General features: G+C 47.5%; 1 protein-coding gene across 1 annotated transcript in view; it reads left to right on the top strand.

Annotated features, from left to right (window-relative positions):
• LOC147109789 (rap guanine nucleotide exchange factor 2-like) overlaps positions 1–23237 on the top strand; it is a 94681-nt gene that overhangs the window by 67802 nt on the left and 3642 nt on the right. Inside the window, exons 13-16 of the mRNA XM_086002379.1 lie at positions 1525–1622; positions 8488–8502; positions 10906–11002; positions 11264–11416. Coding sequence (XP_085858505.1) covers positions 1525–1622; positions 8488–8502; positions 10906–11002; positions 11264–11416 — 363 coding nt within the window. The remainder of the gene's footprint in view (positions 1–1524; positions 1623–8487; positions 8503–10905; positions 11003–11263; positions 11417–23237) is intronic.

The raw sequence follows: 23237 nt of genomic DNA on the forward strand, positions 1-23237 counted from the left end.
TTCAACCTTTTTTGTGTTTATTCCTTTCCACAACTTGTAAAACTAAAGGGCAACTATTGTTTTACAAACTGTCCTTTGCAGCTGTGAGTCTTGTGACCTGCACCAGGATGACATTGTTGCACGATATGTTACACTTCTGAAACAAAAACAGCAGGGACCAAAAATAAAAATCAAATCAACTAATACCAAAGCATTTGAAACAAAGCTGAATTGCAGCATGTTTCATTCCCCCATTCCAAGAAATACATCTATATATATAAAGCGGCTCTTCTGTCTGTCCCGATGTCTGTCTGTCCGCCTGGTCTCTATACGTTTGGAAGTTACAGAGCGTACCGACGCGCGTGTCGCCTCAAAAGAAAGCTTGCGATTCCGGACCGGTCATAGGCGCATTTACGTTTCGGCCGGACAAAAATCCCACCCGCGGTATCCCAAAAACGTTCAGCGTTCCGCTCATTAGCATCTCATTAGCGACCGTGTGACGTCGAGGTCTTCCTACAGTTGAGTGTCGAGTGACTCGACGATTGACCAATCCTACGCTTCGGTGACCTGACCGGTCGACCAATCAGTGCGTGTGTGGGCGGGCCTTATCCTCTGAACTGAGGTGAGTGGCCACCATCTTGATTTTTCCCAATTTTTTCCCCCACACTTTCTCTGTGTTAGGGAACTAAGGTAAATATTTTAATGATGTGTTAGGGAATTAAATAACAATTTAATGGGGGGGGGGGGGAGAGCCTCGGGAAATCGCGGGGGGGGGGAGAGCCTCGGGAAATCGCGGGGGGGGAGAGCCTCGGGAAATCGCGGGGGGGGGCGGGAGAGCCTCGGGAAATCGCAGGGGGGGGGAGAGCCTCGGGAAATCGCGGGGGGGGGAGAGCCTCGGGAAATCGCGGGAGGGGGGGGGAGAGCCTCGGGAAATCGCGGGGGGGGGGAGAGCCTCGGGAAATCGCGGGCGGGGGGGGGGAGAGCCTCGGGAAATCGCGGGGGCGGGCGAGCCTCTGGAAATCGCGGGGCGCTCGCGCCGGCCGCACTGACCGCACATGCGCCGCCCGCGAGAGCCCGCTCCCGGCGCCGGCCGCCGCTCAGCATTCCCGCTCTGGCAGCTGCACCGGACCTCAGGTAGGCAGGGGGAGGGGCCGGAGAGAGGGACAGAGGGGAGCGGGGGAGGGGAGGGAGGGACACAGACAGGGGAGAGGGGAGGGAGGGAGAGGAGGGGAGCGGGGGGGGGAGGGGAGCGGGTGGGCGAGGGGAGGGAGGGAGGGAGACAGGGGAGGGAGGGAGGGATAGGACAGGGAGAGGACATGACAGGGAGAGGGGGGACATACAGGGGCAGGGAGACCAAGCGCCCCAAAATTGCCCTCACGCCCCAAAATTGCCCTCGCGCCCCAAAATTGCCCTCGCAACGCGGGGCTCCCCAGCTTGTATCTTTATAAGTGACAGCAAGTTAAGTGATTTAAAAATTGTCAGTTGGAATCTTGCTTTTTCAATGAAATCTGTACATATGTAATTTCTTTCTTCATTGGTATCTAGTAGCCAAGAGCAGAGGAGAAAAGAAAGCAGGGAAACTTTCAGATACATCTCCAGTTGCTCCCAGATCAGGGGCACAGCATCAGAAGCAGCAGCAGAAAGTAAATCAGGCCCTCCAGGTCCCAGCTGTATCACTGTATCCATCACACAAGAACGTGCAATTTAAAGACCTCCCTCCATTTGGTAATAACATTTTAAAGAATAATTTGCTGCTCTGCTTTTGAACTAAGCGTTTGCTATTTCCCTTCCACAAAGTGTGCTTGAAAAATAACCTGTCTGCAGAGCCATTTCAGTAAAATATCAAGTGCTTTTGTTCCAAAGACTTGTGAATTTGAATATCTTTTCTTTACAATTGTATATTTGTTCAGCATTATTTTGCTTTGTATGTGTTGAAATGAACAGGGTTACTTTAACTGCATTGCTATTCCAATTTCTGTCCTTCAGGTACCCATTCTCCTCAAGCTTTGAAGAAAATTCTGTCCTTGTCTGACGAAGCAAATTTGGATCAAAATAAAAAGCAGGCAGAAGATACTATATCAAACACATCATCCCAGCTGTCGTCTCCTCCTACATCTCCTCAGACCTCGCCAAGGAAAGGTAGCACCTTGGAAAGAAAATGCACCAGATCCAAAGATGTGCCCTTCCCAACCCTATGACAAAGCAGTGTATTTGCTAATGTGCTGTGGTACAAATACTGATAGGATTTGAGATTTCCAATCTGCTACAAGCAAATATTTTCATCTGCTTAGCCCATATGCCCAAATCTGTCGCATCACTCCCCTCTAATGGTTATTCATATGTTATGTGCATTACCATGTCAATGGAAGAAGTGTGGTGTTTGCTAGTTTTAAGCAGCCCGATGCCTATCTTGCTCAAAACAGAAAGGAGCTCTGTTAAGTCCATGAATGATTGAGACACGGACTAGCAGGAGAGAGAGAAACAAGTCTTTACTGGTGAAAGGCATAAACGAAACAACCAACAGAGGCTCTCTAGCGCCTTTTATACAGGGGTGGTCACTGCCGGTATTGCAGTCTGAGACCAGTTATTCTCTTAAAGGTACATACACAACAATTCCTCCCCTTTTAGATAAACAGTACATAACATTCATTTAACACTAATGATAACGAATTACAATCACAATTACTGTTGCTAGATACATTGGTTAAGTTTAAGCAATTATAAGTTCAGTCTTTGAGGAGGCTTCCTGATTCTGTCTGGGTAACGCCTCTTTGGAGTATCAGGTTCTTCTGGCAATGTTGAGTCGGAATCAATGTCGTCGTTTGGTTCATCTGCTTCCAATATTACCGGTTCTGCGGTAGCTGCAATTGGAACGTCGATTTCATTACCAGGTGTATCAGATCGTGGTGTGGAGTTGACGTTGGTCAGCATGGCGTCTTACAATGCTCTCCCCAACGTCCACGGTATACATGAGAGGTCCTTGTCGTGTACAAATCGTTCCTGGCTGCCATTTCTCAGTGCGGTAGTCCCGGGCCAAAACTGGTTGACCTATCTTAAAACTCCTGGTCGGCCTTTCATTCATATTCTGAAACTGCCTGTTCTCCACATCTCTTCGGACGTTTGGCTTAACCAAATCCAAGCGGCATCATAGTCTTCGATTGAAGAACATCATGGCTGGAGTTTGGTTGGTAACCGCATGTGTCGCATTCCGGTAGGCAAACAAGAAGTTGTCCACCTTGTGTTGTAGGGGTATATCTTCATTACACATTGCCTTGATAGCCTTCTTGAATGTTTGGACAAACCTCTCGGCCAATCCATTAGTTGCTGGATGATATGGGGCAGATGTGTAATGCTTAACACCATTGTTCTTTAAGAACCTCCGGAACTCTTCAGACACAAACTGTGGTCCATTGTCAGAGCAAATCTGTTCAGGCAGCCCATTCCTAGCGAATATGGTTCGTAAAACTGCGATAGCTTTTTCCGTGGTGGTTGAGGACATTTTTATTACCTCTGGCCACTTTGAATGTGCATCCACCGCAATTAAAAACATCGAGTCCATGAAGGGACCAGCAAAATCAATGTGCACCCTTTGCCATGGAGATGAGGGCCACTCCCATGGATGCAGAGGAGCTTGTGGTGGGGCGTTTTGGACCTACTGGCATCCTGCACAGCTCTTGGTCATCTCTTCGATTTCTCTATCGATTCCCGGCCACCACACAAACGCTCTGGCTAAGCTCTTCATTTTTACCCCACCCAGATGACCCTCATGAAGCTCATTGAGCACTCTATCCGTCAACTTAGGTGGAATTACTACTCTGGATCCACACATCAAGGTTCCTCTGCACACTGACAGCTGTTCTCTTCTGGACGAAAATGCTGGCAGCAGTGGTTCGCCATGTGCTGGCCATCCCTTCACCATTAAATCATAGACCCGTGATAGTGTTGGGTCATTCCGTGTTTCCTTTTCTATGTTTGCATTCGTCACAGGGAGACATTCGACTATGGTCGAGTGGAATAACTCCATTGGATCCACTGCAAGGTCTTCTTCTTCCACCGTCGGCAACGGTAGACGTGACAATCCATCAGCATTTCCATGCTGTTTAGTTCCTTTGTACTCGATGTCATATTGGTGTGCCCCTAGGAAAAGGGACCATCTCTGCAGCCGTTGTGCTGTCATTATCGGTACGCCCTTCTGAGGGTTGAAAATGGAGACAAGAGGTTGATGATCGGTTAGTAGAGTAAATTTTTGACCGTGCAGATAGTGATTGAACTTCTTCACCCCCCACACTAGGCTGAGGGCCTCTCTGTCAATCTGGGCATAGTTACGCTCGGCAGAAGTTAACGAGCGTGACACAAAAGCTATCGGCCTCTCCAAACCATCAAGGAATTTATGTGACAGTACCGCCCCAATGCCGTAGGGAGACGCATCACATGCCAGCCTGATTGGCAGTGCTGGGTTGTAGTGAGCCAATACTTCCTTCGAAGGGATTAAGTCCTTACTCTTCTGAAAAGCACGTTTACAATCATCGCTCCATTTCCATGCTACCCCCGTTCGTAGCAGGGCGTTCAGTGGATGCAGAATTGTCGACAAATTCGGCAAAAACTTATGATAGTAATTCACCAACCCGAGGAATGACCTCAGTTGCGACACATTTTCAGGCGCTGGGGCCTTAACAACCGCTTCAATTTTGTCAGGGGACTTATGTAACCCCTCTTCATCAATCACGTGGCCACAATACGATATCTGTTTCTTAAAAAATTCGCACTTGGGGCGGTTGGCTCGCAGCCCATGTTCCCGTAGTCTAGTGAGCACCTGTTCTAGGTTGTTAAGGTGTTCACTGTCATCTTCACCTGTTACAAGGATGTCGTCCAAGTAACACTGAGTCCCCGGAATCCCTTGCAGGACTTGTTCCATCGCTCTTTGCCATATCGCCGGAGCCGATGCTACTCCGAATACCAATCGATGATATTGGTAAAGACCTTTGTGAGTGTTTATCGTGAGATACTTCCTAGAGGACTCTTCAACCTCCATCTGCAAATATGCTTGTGCTAGGTCAATTTTTGTAAAACGCTTCCCTCCAGACAGTGAGGCGAAGATGTCTTCTATCCTTGGAAGAGGATATTGTACTGTGTGAAGGACAGGGTTCACCGTCACCTTGAAATCCCCACAGATGCGAATCTTCCTTGGCTCTCCGGACTTATTGCTTAACGTTTTTTTCATGACAGGAACGATGGGTGTCGCCCACTCGCTCCAGTCGACCTTAGACAACACGCCCGCCTTCTCCAGATTCTCTAGCTCTGCCTCGACGGCTGGACGAATTGCATATGGTACCGGTCGCGCTTTGAAAAACTTGGGAACTGCATTCTCTTCTATTTTTAACGAGGCGGTTACGCCTTTAAGCGTGCCCAGTTCTTGTTGAAATACCTCTTTGGCTTTAGCTAAGATTGTTGACAATCGTCCAGGAGTGACGTCTTCATCTTTTTTACCGCCCACCGTCATTGCATGAATGGAATGCCAATCTAAGTTTATCTTCCTGATCCATTCCCGTCCCAATAACGGTGGTCCACCATTTAGCAGTATGTAGAGATACAATTTCCGTATTTTCTTGCCATTGTATTCGACAGGCACCCTTATTTTTCCTCTGGGGTATACTTTTTGCCCCGTATACGTCGTCAAGACGATGGATGTCTCGCTCAAGGGTATGTGTGAAAATAGCTGCTCATAGTCTCGTCGATTCATGACGGTTAGCGCTGATCCTGTATCCAATTCCATTTTAACTTGGGACCCTGCTATTGTGAGGGTGACCCAAATGGTTCGGTGATCCTCTTTTGCGATTACATTGTGAAGTTTGAGACAGCTTAATCTCCTGTTCTCGGATTCACTATCGCTCATCTGGTCTTCGGAACTACTGTCCGTCATCTTTTGTACTTTCTTGTACGGTTCCTTAGTAGCCTTTTTGTTGTCGCTGGTCTTCTTCCCAGACCTACAAACTCGTGCAATGTGTCCAATCTTCCCGCATTGTCTGCATATTTTGTCTTTGGACCAGCAGTCCTTCTGGTCATGGTTAGTTCTGCCGCAGCGATAACATTTTGCAAATCCCCGTGTCATTTTGTGGGTGCTGTATTCCTGTGGTTTTTGCTGAATTTCTGCAGCTCCCCTGGCTGCTGCTTCATACGATACTGCCACGCTGAAAGCCTTATCTAGCGTCAGCTCTTTTTCTGCGAGTAACTTCTTCTGTGTTCCTTCACTCAGGAGTCCACAGACAAATTTGTCCCGTAGGGTATCTGCCAGTCCTGCTCCGAACTGGCAGTGCTTTGATAGCTTGTGTAGTTCCGTAAGATACTCAGCATTGCTCTCATCTTTGTGCTGAGTTCTCCTGTGGAATTTAAATCTTTCTGCTATCAACAGCGGTGCAGGGTTTAAGTGCTCCTGTAGAACAGCAACAATTTCGTTAAAACTCTTCGCCTTCGGTTTGGCTGGAGTAATCAGATCCCGCAATAGACCGTACGTTCTAGCGCCCATTACGTTTAGCAATATTGATGCCTTTTTCCCCTCCGCTATTTAATTTGCCTCGAAATATACCTCGACTCTTTCCACATACGTGGTCCAGTCCTCTAATGTATTATCAAAAGCAGTGATACAGCCAGTCTTCGGCATCTTGCAAATCTAAAATGGCGCCTCCCGCGCTTTGCCTTCTTCTCTGATTTAACAAAATGGCACCTCCCGTGCTTTTCCTTCTTCCCCGCTGTTGTTAGCGCTGCTTTCCACGGTTTCTTGCGCGTATTCTTTTTCTTTTATTATTTTCCCGTCGTGGAGCGGGCCCTCTGGAACACTTCCCTCCCTCTTCTGAGGTCCGAACACTGCCCAGCTTCGAAACACCGGCCGCGCCCTGTATGCTCCACCCTCTCTCTCTCCTTGCTTCCCGACTTGCTGCCCGGCCCCGCTGCAGCCCAGGAAGGATCAGAGCACTACCTGCCACCAGCCCGATTAGCTGGGAAACCACGGACCAAGGAACCCAGCCTGGCTCTGGAAAGTCGCTCCTGCAAAGCCTTGAACCCGATGATTGACGGTCGACGCCCGTTCCTCGAGTTTCAATGGACTCTTTTTTTTCTTCCGACCTTCAACGTCGTCGGAGCTGCTGCTGAGTTGCAGGTAAGTTCTTTCTAACTCGTCGCCAGTGTTAAGTCCGTGAGTGGTTGAGACACGGACTAGCAGGAGAGAAACAAACAGGTCTTTACTGGTGAAAGGCATAAACGAAACTAACCAACAGAGGCTCTCTAGCGCCTTTTATACAGGGGTGGTCACTGCCGGTATTGCAGTCTGAGACCAGTTATTCTCTTAAAGGTACATACACAACAAGCTCCTCATAGTAGAGTATGATGATAAACATGGCTGTACTGACAAATAGCAAAACTGTTTTACAATAACGTTTTACATTAAACACACTATTATTCTTAATTATTGCAGTATTAAAAATACCATAACATCCATTTACACACATCCAATAATATTATCTCTAATACAGCTGACTCCAGGTGCTTTGTAAATTTAATTCGTTGGAATGGTGTAAATAATTCAGCTGTTTTTTTGCCTCGTAGAAATAGTTTAAATTGCCACAGATACATTTACTACATGTTGAAAATTTGCACCTCTTCATTTCAAACTGCAACTGACCAGCATGGCACTTAACTCCCATTGTAAATTGGGAAAAAGTCCTGTTTCTGCTGTTGCTATTTGTTGGCTCAGGTCTTGTACTGCATAATTACATGACCTTGGGATAGCATTAATGTTGAAATATTTTGCCACCATCGCTGCATTGACTAATAGCTGCTTAGCTAACTAATGTAGCACGATAGAATCTAGTGTTTCACCAGTGAGTTAGACGATCTTTTAGTTCAGTCTGTATGTTTCTGTATGGAAGGATTCAATATGTACTTGAATGAAACCATCATCTCACCAGTAACATGGAACACATTATCAATAGGAATTAGACTGAATCTCCACAAGAACACAATGGAAAGCTGTCCAGTGCTGCTTTCAGGATGTTGAAAAACATTAGATGAATGACTTTTTCCATTTTTAAGAATTCTGACCTCTCCCAAGCTGTGTACCTCATTCAATAAGCAGTGCTTATATTTTTCACTGTTATGTAATTAAAGATTACTCTTGAACTACAGACTGACTCCAGATATTCACCAGAGTACATGACTGTGAAAATGAGCACTCTCCTTTCAGTAATATTTACTTCATACCTTTTGATGAATATTATATCCTTTTTCATATTTTTCATTTGTTGCTTTTAATACAAGTGTTAAAAATTGGTAGTATACAGATAACATCCAGTATGAGGGCATGTCATTTAACAGTGTAGGCCTTAACCCATGCCAGGATATGGCTGTATCTGATGCCAGTGTTGTAGCTGTACTGGAACAGCTTGGCTAGAAGTGCAGCTAGTTCTGGAGCACAAGTCTTCAGCACGACAGCCGGGATGTTGTCGGGGCCCATAGCCTTTGCTGTATCCAGTGCGCTCAGTCATTTCTTGATATCACGTGGAGTGAATCAAATTGGCTGAAGACTGGCTTCTGTGATGGTGGGGACCTCAGGAGGAGGCCGATATGGATCATCCACTCGGCACTTCTGGCTGAAGATGGTTGCAAATGCTTCAGCCATGTCTTTTGCACTCACATGCTGGGCTCCACCATCATTGAGGATGGGGATATTCATGGAGCCTCCTACTCCCGTTAGTTGTTTAATGGTCCACCATATTTACGACTGGATGTGGCAGGACAGCAGAGCTTTGACCTGATCCGTTGTTTGTGGGATCGCTTAGCCCTGTCTATGGCATTCTGCTTCTGCTTTTTGGCATGCAGTCCTGTGTTGCAGCCTCCCCAGGTTGGCACCTCATTTTTAGGTATGCCTGGTGCTGCTCCTGCACTCCTCATTGAACCAGGGTTGGTCCCCCGGCTTGATGGTAATGGTAGAGTGAGGAATATGCCGGGCCATGAGTTTACAGTTTGTGGTGGAATACAATTCTGCTGCTGCCCCACAGCGCCTGGCTCACAGCTGCGTGACCCCCCCGGCCCACAGCTGCGTGACCCCCCGGCCCACAGCTGCGTCATCCCCCCTTGGCCCACAGCTGCATGACCCCCCTGGCCCACAGCTGCGTCATCCCTCTGGCCCACAGCTGTGTGACCCCCCTTGACCCACAGCTGCGTGACCTCCCTGGCCTACAGCTGCGTCATCCCTCTGGCCCACAGCTGCGTGACCCCCCTTGACCCACAGCTGTGTGACCCCCCTTGGCCCACAGCTGTGTGACCCCCCTTGGCCCACAGCTGCGTCATCCCCCCTTGGCCCACAGCTGCATGACCCCCCTGGCCCACAGCTGCGTCATCCCTCTGGCCCACAGCTGTGTGACCCCCCTTGACCCACAGCTGCGTGACCTCCCTGGCCTACAGCTGCGTCATCCCTCTGGCCCACAGCTGCGTGACCCCCCTTGACCCACAGCTGTGTGACCCCCCTTGGCCCACAGCTGTGTGACCCCCCTTGGCCCACAGCTGCGTGACCTCCCTGGCCTACAGCTGCGTGGCCCCCCTTGGTCCACAGCTGCGTGACCCCCCCTTGGCCCACAGCTACGTGACCCCCCCGGCCCACAGCTGTGTGACCCCCTTGGTCCACAGCTGCGTGACCCCCCTTGGCCCACAGCTGCGTGACCCCCCCCGGCCCACAGCTGCGTGACCCCCCCCTTGGCCCACAGCTGCGTGACCCCCCCTTGGCCCACAGCTGCGTGACCCCCCTTGGCCCACAGCTGCGTGACCCCCCTGGCACACAGCTGTGTGACCCCCCTTGGCCCACAGCTGCGTGACCCCCCTTGGCCCACAGCTGCGTGACCCCCCTTGGCCCACAGCTGCGTGACCCCCCTTGGCCCACAGCTGCGTGACCCCCCTGGCACACAGCTGTGCGACCCCCCCTTGGCCTACAGCTGCATGACCCCCCTTGGCCCACAGCTGCGTGACCCCCCTTGGCCCACAGCTGCATGACCCCCCTTGGCCCACAGCTGTGTGACACTCCTGGCCCACACGCATGTTCCCTACAGAGAAAAAAGATGGAAACACAAAGAGAAAAATAAGTAAGGCTAAAACAGTAAATTGAAAAACTTTAAAATCGACCATAATATATGAATATGAAATTTAAGCCAATCAGGTGCAATTGTGACACCCAAGATATGAGGACAGGGGCATGTGCGATATGCACTATTTCTTATATATTTTGATGCAAAAGTATGGCGAATAGGTAGTTCACTGGGTTAGAAAACTGTCTTCACTCTGCTCAGGACGTATCTCTGAAGCGAGTACATGGCTGGAATTAAAAGCTCACTCTGGTACAGCTCACTGGTGCTCCAGTTCATTGTACCAGTTCAACAATGTTTTAAAAAGTAAAACTGAAAACTATATATTTTTTATTCCCCCTCAGGTGGAAGAAAAGATTTTTCAACCTTTTTTGTGTTAATTCCTTTCCACAACTTGTAAAACTAAAGGACAACTATTGTTTCACAAACTGTCCTTTGCAGCTGTGAGTCTTGTGACCTGCAGCATGATGACATTGTTGCACGAGATGTTGCACTTCTGAAACAAAAACAGCAGGGACCAAAAATAAAAATCAAATCAACTAATACCAAAGCATTTGAAACAAAGGTGAATTGCAGCATGTTTCATTCCCCCATTCCAAGAAATACATATCTTTATAAGTGACAGCAAGTTAAGTGATTTAAAAATTGTCAGTTGGAATCTTGCTTTTTCAATGAAATCTGTACATATGTAATTTCTTGTCTTCATTGGTATCTGGTAGCCAAGAGCAGAGGAGAAAAGAAAGCAGGGAAACTTTCAGATACATCTCCAGTTGCTCCCAGATCAGGGGCACAGCATCAGAAGCAGCAGCAGAAAGTAAATCAGGCCCTCCAGGTCCCAGCTGTATCACTGTATCCATCACACAAGAACGTGCAATTTAAAGACCTCCCTCCATTTGGTAATAACATTTTAAAGAATAATTTGCTGCTCTGCTTTTGAACTAAGCGTTTGCTATTTCCCTTCCACAAAGTGTGCTTGAAAAATAACCTGTCTGCAGAGCCATTTCAGTAAAATATCAAGTGATTTTGTTCCAAAGACTTGTGAATTTGAATATCTTTTCTTTACAATTGTATATTTGTTCAGCATTATTTTGCTTTGTATGTGTTGAAATGAACAGGGTTACTTTAACTGCATTGCTACTCCAATTTCTGTCCTTCAGGTACCCATTCTCCTCAAGCTTTGAAGAAAATTCTGTCCTTGTCTGAAGAAGCAAATTTGGATCGAAATAAAAAGCAAGCAGAAGATACTATATCAAACACATCATCCCAGCTGTCGTCTCCTCCTACATCTCCTCAGACCTCACCAAGGAAAGGTAGCATCTTAGAAAGAAAATGCACCAGACCCAAAGATGTGCCCTTCCCAAACCTATGAAAAAGCAGTGTATTTGCTAATGTGCTGTGGTACAAATACTGATAGTATTTGAGATTTCCAATCTGCTACAAGCAAATATTTTTGTCTGCTTAGCCCATATGCCCAAATCTGTCGCATCACTCCCCTCTAGTGGTTATTCATATGAAATTTGGGTCCCCACGGGTGAGTACGGGCTGGGTACTCACGCGTAGGGTCAACAGAAGTGCCGGTTTCGTGCATGCACTGCGCATTCGCGGGAAACCAGTGTAATGATATCAGCAAATAGTGATGGTATTTGCCTGTTTGATTATGATGCCTTACCAGCATATTTGCCTGTGTGATTACTTATGCCTTACCAGCAGAGGGCATGTGAGAGAGAAGCAGTTTAGTTTTAGTTTCGTTTTAGATAGATCTCTAAGATGGTGTCTCCTGTAATGCTGTTAAGATAGTTAAACAAACTTTAGATTAAAATAGAATCTCTTTCATCAATGTGTCGTCATTGAACCCACAAAGAAATCAATACAACCAGAACTTCCGTTCCCTTGAAAGAAGGGGTTCACAGATCGAACGCATGCGCCGGAGAGGCAGCACGTATGGCTGGAACTTAGAGTCATAGGCCTAGAAATTAGCTATAGCCCCGCCAGCTCGCTGGCGGCCAGAATTTACCGCTGGGCGCGGAGCCACTCGCGCCCAGCCGATATTCAGTTTCAGCGCCCAAAGTCGAGGACGGCCGCTGTTCAAGGGTGTGGCCGCCCCTGCTTGGGGCGCTGAAACTGAATATCGGCGCGCTAGTGGCCGCAGCGCCACCCGCAGCGGAGCGGCAGGCTGCGGTACTGCAGGCCTTCCTCCCTCTCTTAAGGGGGAGGTGCCTGCAGCAGCCGGAGTCCCGATCGCGAGTGCCGGCAAAAGAGCCCGGCACAACGGAGAAGTGCCGGGCTCCCGGAAACCAGCCGGCAATGCCGCAGGGGGGGGGCGGTGGAGGAGGCCGGGGAAGGAGGTGCGGGCAGGCGGCCGCCAAAAAAGCGGCCGGCCGCACCTTCACCTTAAAGCGCCCCACTAAGGCTGCTGTACGGACCCGGTCTCCGAATGTTATTAGCGGCTGCCACGGAAGAGGCGGCCGCTACTGAAGATGGGGATCGGGCCAGTGTCGGGGCGGAACCGGGGCGCTGCGCACACCAATGACGTCATCGGTGGTGGCGCAGCGCTAACGGCTAATGCCGCAATTAGTGCGTCAATGAAGTTCGCCCGCAGTTTGCAGACTGGCGCAGAAGCCCTCTTTGGGCGGTAACTGGGCGCAAAACCCACTGAATTTCTAGGCCAAGAGTCATAGAGTTATACAGCACAGAAAGAGGCCCTTCGGCCCATCGTGTCTGCGCCGTCCATCAATCCCTGTCCAGTCTAATCCCATTTTCCAGCATTTGGTCCGTAGCCTTGTATGCAATGGCATTTCAAGTGCTCATCCAAACGCTTCTTGAATGTTATGAGGGTTCCTGCCTCTACCACCCTTTCAGGCAGTGAGTTCCAGATTCCAACCACCCTCTGGGTGAAAAAGCTCCTCCTCAAATCCCCTCTAAACCTCCTGCCCCTTACCTTGAATCTATGCCCCCTTGTTATTGACCCCCCTACTAAGGGGAAAAGTTCCTCTTTATCTACCCTATCTATGCCCCTCATCATTTTGTACACCTCAATCAGGTCCCCCCTCAGCCTTCTTTGCTCCAAGGAAAACAACCCCAGCCTGTTTAGTCTTTCTTCGTAGCTGAGGCGCTCCATCCCAGGTAACATCCTGGTGAATCTTCTCTGCACCCTCTCCAAAGCAATCACATCCTTCCTATAGTGAGGCGACCAGAACTGCACACAGTACTCCAGCTGTGGCCTCACCAGCGTTTTGTACAGCTCCATCATAACCTCCCTGCTCTTATATTCTATGCCTCGGCTAATGAAGGCAAGTATCCCATATGCCTTTTTAACCACCTTATCTACCTGTTCCGCTGCCTTCAGGGATCTGTGTACATGTACACCAAGGTCCCTCTGACCCTCTGTACTTCCTAGGGTCCTACCACTCATTGTGTATTCCCTTGCCTTATTTGTCCGTCCAAAATGCATCACCTCGCACTTTTCAGGGTTAAATTCCATTTGCCACTTTTCCGCCCATCTGACCAACCCGTTTATATCGTCCTGTAGCCTGAGGCTTTCCTCCTCGCAATTTACCACCCCACCAATTTTCGTGTCATCTGCGAACTTACTGATCATACCTTTTTACATTCTCATCCAAATCATTTATGTAGATCACAAACAGCAAGGGACCCAGCACCGATCCCTGAGGTACCCCACTGGACACAGGCTTCCAGTCACAAAAGCAACCTTCGACCATCACCCTCTGCCTCCTGCCACTCAGCCAGTTTAGGATCCAACGCGCCAAGGCACCCTGGATCCCATGGGCTCTTACCTTCTTGACCAGTCTCCTATGCGGGACTTTGTCAAAAGCTTTACTGAAATCCATGTAAACCACATCCACAGCATTTCCCTCATCCACACACCTAGTCACCCCCTCGAAAAATTCAATCAGATTGGTCAGACATGATTTACCCTTGACAAAGCCATGCTGACTATCCCCGATTAATCCTTGCCTCTCCAAGTGGAGATTAATTTTGTCCCTCAGAATTTTTTCCAATAATTTCCCTACCACAGATGTTAGGCTCACCGGCCTGTAATTCCCTGGTTTATCCCTGCTACCCTTCTTGAATAATGGTACTACGTTAGCTGTTCTCCAGTCCTCTGGCACATCCCCTGTGGCCAGAGAGGTTCTGAAAAATTGTGTCAGAGCCCCTGCAATCTCCTCCTTTGCCTCACACAACAGCCTGGGATACATCTCGTCCGGGCCTGGGGATTTATCCACTTTTTGGCCTGCTAAAACCGCTAGTACCTCCTCCCTCTCGATGCTAACATGTTCAAGTATGTCACAGTCCCCTTGCCCAATTTCTATGTCTATATCGTCTTTCTCCATAGTGAACACAGATGCAAAAAATTCATTTAAAACCCCGCCTACATCATCTGGCTCTACACACAGATTGCCACTTTGGTCCCTAGTGGGCCCTACCCTTTCCCTGGTTATCCTCTTGCCCTTAATATACTTATAAAACATCTTAGGATTTTCCTTTATTTTGCTCGCCAGTGTTATTTCATGGCCCCTCCTCGCCCTCCTAATTTCTTTTTTAAGTATGCCCCTGCACTTTTTATACTCCTCTAGGGCTTCCTCCGTCTTTAGTCTTTTGTAACTGCCAAAAGCCCCCCTTTTTTTTCCTAATGCATTTTTGTATATCCCTTGTCATCCAAGGTTCCCTTTGCTTGTTGGTCCCACCCTTGACCTTTACAGGAACATGTTGGCGTTGTACTCTCTCTATTTCCCTTCTGAAAGTCTCCCACTGCTTTGATGTGGATTTTCCTATAAGTAGCTGCTCCCAGTCCACTTTGGCCAGATCCTGCCTTATCATATTAAAATCGGCCTTCCCCCAATTTAGAACCCTTATTTCCGGGCCGTCTTTGTCTTTTTCCATGACCACCTTAAATCTCACCGAATTATGGTCACTGTCGCCAAAATGCTCTCCTACTGACACTTCCACCACTTGCCCGGCTACATTCCCTAGAATTAGGTCCAGTACCGCCCCCTCTCTTGTAGGACTTTCTACATGTTGGCTCAAAAAGCTCTCCTGGATGCACTTTAAGAATTCTGCACCCTCTAAGCCTTTCACACTCTGACTATCCCAATTAATATTGGGGAAGTTGAAATCCCCCACTATTATTACCCTATTATTTTCGCACTTCTCTGAGATTTGCCTACATAGCTGTTCCTCTATCTCCCCCTGACTGTTTGGGGGCCTATAGTACACTCCCAGCAAAGTGCTTGCCCCATTTTTGTTTTTAAGTTTTACCCATATGGCCTCATTAGAGGAACCCGCTAATATATCATCCCTCCTTACAGCAGTAATTGATTCCTTAATTAATATTGCAACGTCCCCTCCCCTTTTACACCCCCCTCTGTCTCGCCTGAAGATTCTATACCCCGGAATATTGAGCTGCCAGTCCTGACCCTCCCTCAACCATGTCTCCGTGATAGCAACAATATCGTACTCCCATGTGTTCAACAACAACTTCAGTTCATCCACCTTATTTGCAAGACTCCTTGCATTAAAATAAATGCCTTCCAGCCTTGCCACATTCCCTTTTGCCTTCACATATTTGCTCTGCCTTCCCAGCTGACTTGTTTTTTCCTCCGTATTTGGCTGTAAATCACCCCCTACTATAGTTCCACTCTGTATCCCATCCCCCTGCCAAGTTAGTTTAAACCCCCCCCAGCAGTTCCCCGCAAGGATATTGGTCCCCCTCTGGCTCAGGTGTAAACCGTCCGACTTGTACAAGTCCCACCTTTCCCAGAAGCAGACCCAGTGATCCAGGAAACTAAAGCCCTCCCTCCTGCACCATCCCTTTAGCCACGCATTCATCTGTTCTATCTTCCTATTCCTATACTCACTAGCACGTGGCACCGGGAGTAATCCAGAGATTACAACCTTTGAGGTCCTGCTCTTTAATCTTCCACCTAGCTCCCTAAATTCTTGCTGCAGGACCTCATCCCTCTTTTTACCTATGTCGTTGGTACCAATGTGGACCACGACCTCTGGCTGTTCACCCTCCCCCTCCAGAATGCCCTGCAGCCGCTCCGTGACATCCTTGACCCTGGCATCAGGGAGGCAACAAACCATCCTGGATTCACGTCTACGGCCACAGAAACGCCTATCTGTTCCCCTTACTATAGAACCCCTACCACTATTGCTCTCCCACTCTTTTTCCTCCCTTCCTGGGCAGCAGGAGCACCCCCAGTGCCAGGAAGTTGGCTGCTGCTGCCTTCCCCTGGTGAGTCATCCCCCTCAACAGTATCCAAATCGGTATACCTGTTTCATCTTTCTTCTTTTTTACAGGTTTCTCCAGGAGGGTAAGTCTCCAGCAGCTACGCTTTTAAAAAGCAGTCGCAAGGCCTGCTTTTAACAAGGTAAGTGGTGTATTAAGTAAAATTCAAACATTTTTTCCACAGGTTTTTTATTTTTAAATACTTTAAAGAAAGGTAAGTTTGTTTTTAGCCCCGTTAAAAAGTGTAATTAATTTTTTCAAAAATTTAAGTTATTGTTTAAAATAGTTATTTTATGTAATTTATAGTTATTTTTAAAATGTGATTTAAAAAAAAATGTATTTGAAGTTTTAGTTATGTTTTGGGGCCGATCTCTAATTCATAGATTTGACAAGTCTTCCTGTCAAATCTATGAATAGAGATTCCCTGCTACGATTGGCTCTCCATGGCCCACATGATCCCAGGGGACACTTCGAACTAACTGCGCCCCTGGGATACACAAGCACTGCGTGCCGGCAGTTGAAGGAGGCCCAGGATCGGAATCCGATGCGGGCCCACAGCACAACGGCCGACGCGCTAGGTAAGTGCAGGTCGGGAGCTTGCACCCGCGGAAAGCCTCCGACCCAAATTTCTGGCCCATTATGTGCATTACCATGTCAATGGAAGAAGTGTGGTGTTTGCTAGTTTTAAGCAGCCCAATGTCTATCTTGCTTGAAACAGAAAGGAGCTCCTCAGAGTATGATGATAAACATGGCTGTACTGACAAATAGCAAAACTAGGTCCTTTGCAGTCAGAATCAGGGGAATTTATAATGGGGAACAAAGACATGGCAGACCAATTAAGTACATACTTTGGTTCTGTCTTCACAAAGGAGGGCACAAATAAACTCCCAGAGATGTCGGGAAACATAGGGTCTAATGAGAGGGAGGAACTGAATGAAATCAGCATTTGTAGGGAAATGGTGTTAGGGAAATTGACGGGATTGAAGGCCAATAAATCCCCAGGGCCTGATAATCTACATCCTAGGGTACTTAAGGAAGTGGCCCTAGAAATAGTAGATGCATTGCTGGTCATCTTCCAAAATTCTATAGACTCTGGAACAGTTCCCATGGATTGGAAGGTAGCTAATGTAACTCCACTATTTAAAAACGGTGGGAGAGAAAAAAGGGGAATTACAGACTGGTAAGCCTGACATCGGTAGTGGGGAAAATGCTAGAGTCCATTATAAAAGATGTAATAGCAGAGCACTTGGAAAACAATGACAGGATCGGACAAAGTCAACATGGATTTACAAAAGGTAAATCATGCTTGACTAATCTACTGGAATTTTTTGAGGATGTAACTGCTAGGATAGATAAGGGAGAACCAGTGGATGTGGTGTATTTGGACTTTCAGAAGGCTTTCGATAAGGTCCCGCATAAGAGACTAGCATGCAAAGTTAAAGCACATGGGATTGGGGGTAAGGTACTGACTTGGATAGAAAACTGGTTGGCAGACAGGAAGCAAAGAGTTGGAATAAACGGGTCTTTTTCCGAGTGGAAGGCAGTGACTAGTGGGGTACCGCAGGGATCGGTGCTAGGACCCCAGTTATTCACAATATATATTAATGATCTAGACAAGGGAACTAGATGTAATATCTCCAAGTTTGCAGACGACACAAAGCTGGATGGGCGTGTGTGCTGTGAGGAGGATGCAGAGAAACTCCAGTATGATTTGGACAGGTTGGGCGATTGGGCAGATGCATGGCAGATGTAGTATAATGTGGATAAATGCGAGGTTATCCACTTTGGTGGCAAAAACAGGAAGGCAGATTATTATCTGAACAGCAATAGATTGGGAAAAGGGGAAGTGCAATGAGACCTGGGTGTCCTTGTGCAGCAGTTGCTGAAGGTAAGCATGCAGGTGCAGCAGGCGGTTAAGAAGGCAAATGGTATGCTGGCCTTCATAGCGAGGGGATTCGAGTACAGGAGCAAGGATGTCTTGCTGCAGTTGTTCAGGGCCTTGGTGAGACCACACCTTGGGCTAGAAATTCGGTATCGCCCCATTTGGGGCGCTAGTCCTGGCGAAGCGCAAAGTTTAGCGCCAGGCGCAATTTAGTGCCACCTAGAGCGATATTGGGTTGCAGCACCCCTGAAGGTGATTGCGGCGCTAAATCAAGCGCTGCACGAGACTCCTAAGGCGCTAACCCGGCGGCGCAACCCAATTTCGCGGCGGCGGGGCGCAGCGCAGGTGCTGTCAATAATCACTTTCCCTGAGACACACTGGCGCCGGCCAGCTCTTAAAGGGGCAGGTCAATTGGCATCACCAGACACACTCACTGCCTTGTAGGCCTTCAAATCAGTGGGAGCCTACCTGTGGCGCACCAGCCTAGCATGACATGGAAAGGGTGAGGCAGAGGGCGGAATGCCTCACTGATGGGGCATTGGATGCTTTGGTTGGCGCGGTGGAATCAAGGCCAAGGAAGATGGTCGGAATGTGATGTATGTTTTAGACAGTCTCCCGGGTGTGAGAGGCAGTTATGTGTCAGTGTATTAGTTTTGCTTTCTGTTGCCATAGCTTTCTCATGTTTGAAGGAACCACATTTTGTGTAATGAAACACTTTCTTCATTTACAATGGCCATGTCTGCAATTTACATGCATCTTGCCCTTCACAGGCTTGGGGGTATCAGACCGGTTCCATTCCTGTTCTTGGAATGGCAGCAAGCATTCCGTGAGAGGGGCCTAGAAGCTACTTCTGATCAGCTTCTGACGCGCAGCCTGAGAAGAGCCGCTCGCGTAGAAGTTCAGGCCAGCAGGCATCTTCTCAGCCACCGACAGAGATGTCCTGCACCTTATCTGAGGCTGCAGATCTGGCTGAAGCAGCTGGCACAGCTCAGTCACCACCTCCTTTCTAAATCACAGCCTTCTGACACACTGCTCCTCCGACATGTTCATGTAGGAAAACTGCTGTTGGAAAACCCTGCCAGCGTAAGGTCTGCTGTGGCGACGTCTGTTGGCCCTCCTCCGTCTGGCCATGCCCGTCCCCCTCTCCCAGCGTCTCAGTGCGCTATCCAGATGATTCAGCAGCAGGACGTTCCCCTCCAATGCAGCCCCCATAATAAGTGCCCACAGGAAGGTTCCCCGTTGGTAAGGCTCACCAACAGCAAGGTGATGGTCAGAAGGCTGAAGTTCGTCTGCCTGCGCTGGCTCAGTGGTCAAATGGCTCGCAGTGTGCAGCTCAGCATCTCTTTGTAGCTCTTGAGGAAGTTGTGCTCCAAAAATGGCTGCCGGTTTTGAACCACACCAGTCCCCTTTAATAACGCTCCTCCAGCCCAAGAGCGACTTGGTAAGGTTCCAGGTAAGCTGTCACTATTAGCGCCAGGCGCTACGGAGGGGGGCGCCACTGAATTTCCGGTCCGGGGCGCCCAAAATGCGTTGCACACTCAAATGACGTCATAATCTGCCTGCGCCCATGAGCGGGCGCTAAGATTTAGCGCCGGCGCTAAATGCATGCTCAATACGGAAATTGGTTAGCGCCCCACTTTTCGGCCTCTTTAGGCGCTAATCGGTGGCGCTACCAACCGAATTTCTAGCCCCTTGAGTATTGTGTGCAGTTTTGGTCGCCTTATCTGAGGAAGGATGTTCTTGCCATGGAGGGAGTGCAGCGAAGATTCACCAGACTGATACCTGGGATGGCAGGAACGACATATGAAGAGAGATTGGGTCGATTAGGCTTATATTCGCTTGAGTTTAGAAGAATGAGAGGGGATCTCATTGAAACTTATAAAATTCTAACAGGACTAGACAGACTAGATGCAGGAAGGCTGTTCCCGATGGTGGGGGAGTCCAGAACCAGGGGTCACAGTCTAAGGATAAGGGGTAAGCCATTTAGGACAGAGATGAGGAGGAATTTCTTCACCCAGGGAGCAGTGAACCTGTGAAATTCTCTACCACAGAAGACAGTTGAGGCCAATTCATTAAATATATTCAAGAAGGAGTTAGAAATATTTCTTAAGGCTAAGGGGATCAAGGGATACGGGGAGAAAGCAGGACAGGGTACTGAATTTGGATGATCAGCCATGGTCACATTGAATGCCGGAGCAGGCTCGAGGGGCCGAATGGCCTACTCCTGCCCCTATCTTCTATGTTTCTATATTTTACCATAACTTTTTACATTAAACACACTATTATTCTTAATTATTGCAGTATTAAACATACCATAACATCCATTTACACACATCCAATAATATTATCTCCAATACAGCTGACTCCCGGTGCTTTGTAAATTTAATTTATTGGAATGGTGTAAATAATTCAGCTGTTTTTTTTCCCTCGTAGAAATAGTTTAAATTGCCACAGATACATTTACTACATGTTGAAAATGTTCACCTCTTCATTTCAAACTGCAACTGACCAGCATGGCACTCAACTCCCATTGTAAATTGGGAAAAAGTCCTGTTTCTCCTGTTGCTATTTGTTGGCTCAGGTCTTGTACTGCATAATTACATGACCTTGGGATACCATTAATGTTGAAATATTTTGCCACCATCGCTGCATTGACTAATAGCTGCTTAGCTAACTAATGTAGCACGATAGAATCTAGTGTTTCCCCAGTGAGTTAGACGATCTTTTAGTTCAGTCTGTATGTTTCTGTATGGAAGGATTCAATATGTACTTGAATGAAACCATCATCTCACCAGTAACATGGAACACATTATCAATAGGAATTAGACTGAATCTCCACAAGAACACAATGGAAAGCTGTCCAGTGCTGCTTTCAGGATGTTGAAAAACATTAGATAAATGACTTTTTCCAATTTTAAGAATTCTGACCTCTCCCAAGCTGTACCTCATTCAATAAGCAGTGCTTATATTTTTCACTGTTATGTAATTAAAGATTACTCTTAAACTACAGACTGACTCCAGATATTCACCAGAGTACATGACTGTGAAAATGAGCACTCTCCTTTCAGTAATGTTTTTATGAATATTATATCCTTTTTCATATTTTTCATTTGTTACTTTTAATACAAGTGTTAAAAATTGGTAGTGTACAGATAATGTCCAGTATGAGGGCATGTCATTTAACAGTGTAGGCCTTAACCCATGCCAGGATATGGCAGTATCTGATGCACTGTGAATTTGTTGGTTAGAGTACATGGCATAGTTATTGTGTAAAAGTGTGGAATGGTTGCCTTTGTATGTACCGGTATTTCATGTCATAGACAATCTTGTAGCTATTATTTTTAATGGGTGGGAGAAAAATTGGGCTTTCTGCTAACTAATTATTTCTGGTTAAAAGTCCCGAAGAACTTCCTCTGAATTAGTCAGACTAACTTCACCACTGAAAAAGTTGTCTGGATAAATGAGAGCCTGCTTCTGTTCAAGGGAGATACAGCAAGCGTCAGATTTGGTTTCTAAATTGGTTTTCTCATCCTGTTTGTCAGGTGCCAGTAAGCTGAGATCTCATTGGCTCCAGACAGTCGGACCTATCAGGCTCTTCATCCTCTCTTGGAAGTGAAAACAGGAACAAGAATAACAATGCCCCATGGACCTATGGGATAAGTGGGGTTGCTGTGCAAAGCCAGATTGGCGAGGGGATTCAGCAACCTTTTACAGTATTCAACTGAAACATGACAGAACAGGAATCTAATTAGCCAAGATAAGTATGACTAGATGACAGTATAATACATAAGAAAATAAGAAATAGGAGCAGGAATAGGACACTTGGCATTTCAACTGTCTTACCCTTTAACTGGCTAAAGTGGACTGGAAAAATAAATTAGTCACAGAGTGATAGAGTTTTACAGCACAGAAAGAGGCCCTTCGGCCCATCGTGTCTGCGCTGGGCATCAAGCCCTGTCTATTCTAATCCCATTTTCCAGCACTTGGTCCGTAGCCTTGTATGCTATGGCATTTCAAGTGCTCATCTAAATGCTTCTTGAGTGTTGTGAGGGTTCCTGCCTCTACCACCCTTTCAGGCAGTGAGTTCCAGATTCCAACCATCCAGGGTGAAAACATTTTTCTTCAAATCCCCTCTAAACCTCCTGCCCCTTATCTTGAAACTATGTCCCCTGGTTATTGACCCCTCTACTAAGGGGAAAAGTTATTTTCTATCTACCCTATCTATGCCCCTCATAATTTTGTACACCTCAATCAGGTCCCCCCTCAGTCTTCTCTGCTCTAAGGAAAACAATCCAGTCTCTCTTCATAGCTGAAACGCTCCAGCCCAGGTAACACCCTGGTGAATCTCCTCCGAACCCTCTCTAATGCAATCACATCCTTCCTGTAGTGTGGTGACCAGAACTGCACACAGTATTCCAGCTGTGGCCTAACAGCTCCAGCATAACCTCCCTGCTCTTATATTCTATGCCTCGGCTAATGAAGGCAAGTATCCCATATGCCTTCTTAACCACCTTATCTACCTGTCCTGCTGCCTTCAGGGATTTATGTACATGCACACCAAGGTCCCTCTGATCCTCTGTCCTTCCTAAGGTCCTACCATTCATTGCGTATTCCCTTGCCTTGTTAGTCCTCCCAAAATGCATCACCGGACAGTTTTCAGGGTTAAATTCCATTTTAACATTGAAACAGATGTTTCAGGACCATCAGTTTTTTACACCCTCTGCCTCAGTTCGGGTATCAGTTTTCCTTGTGGCCTTATTGCCTTTGTATACCCTTCTCATATAGTGTCCGTCACTGCCCCATTAATGGTTTCTTCTTTTAATTCAGGATATATGATAATACCCGTTTATATGTGTCTCTTCTTGTGGGGTAAAGCAGAAGTCAATATCCGTGATGGCACAGGAGGTGAGGGCGGGAAATTCAGTTGACTTGTGCCTCCTGCAAAGCAACTAGCGCCTGCGTGCGGCGCCACCAACGCCCCCTGCGAAATTCAGCAGGA

This window comes from Somniosus microcephalus, chromosome 12 (assembly GCF_052327205.1).
Source record: "Somniosus microcephalus isolate GS21.2 chromosome 12, FLI_Smic_1.0, whole genome shotgun sequence".
Classification (NCBI taxonomy): Eukaryota; Metazoa; Chordata; class Chondrichthyes; order Squaliformes; family Somniosidae; genus Somniosus; species Somniosus microcephalus.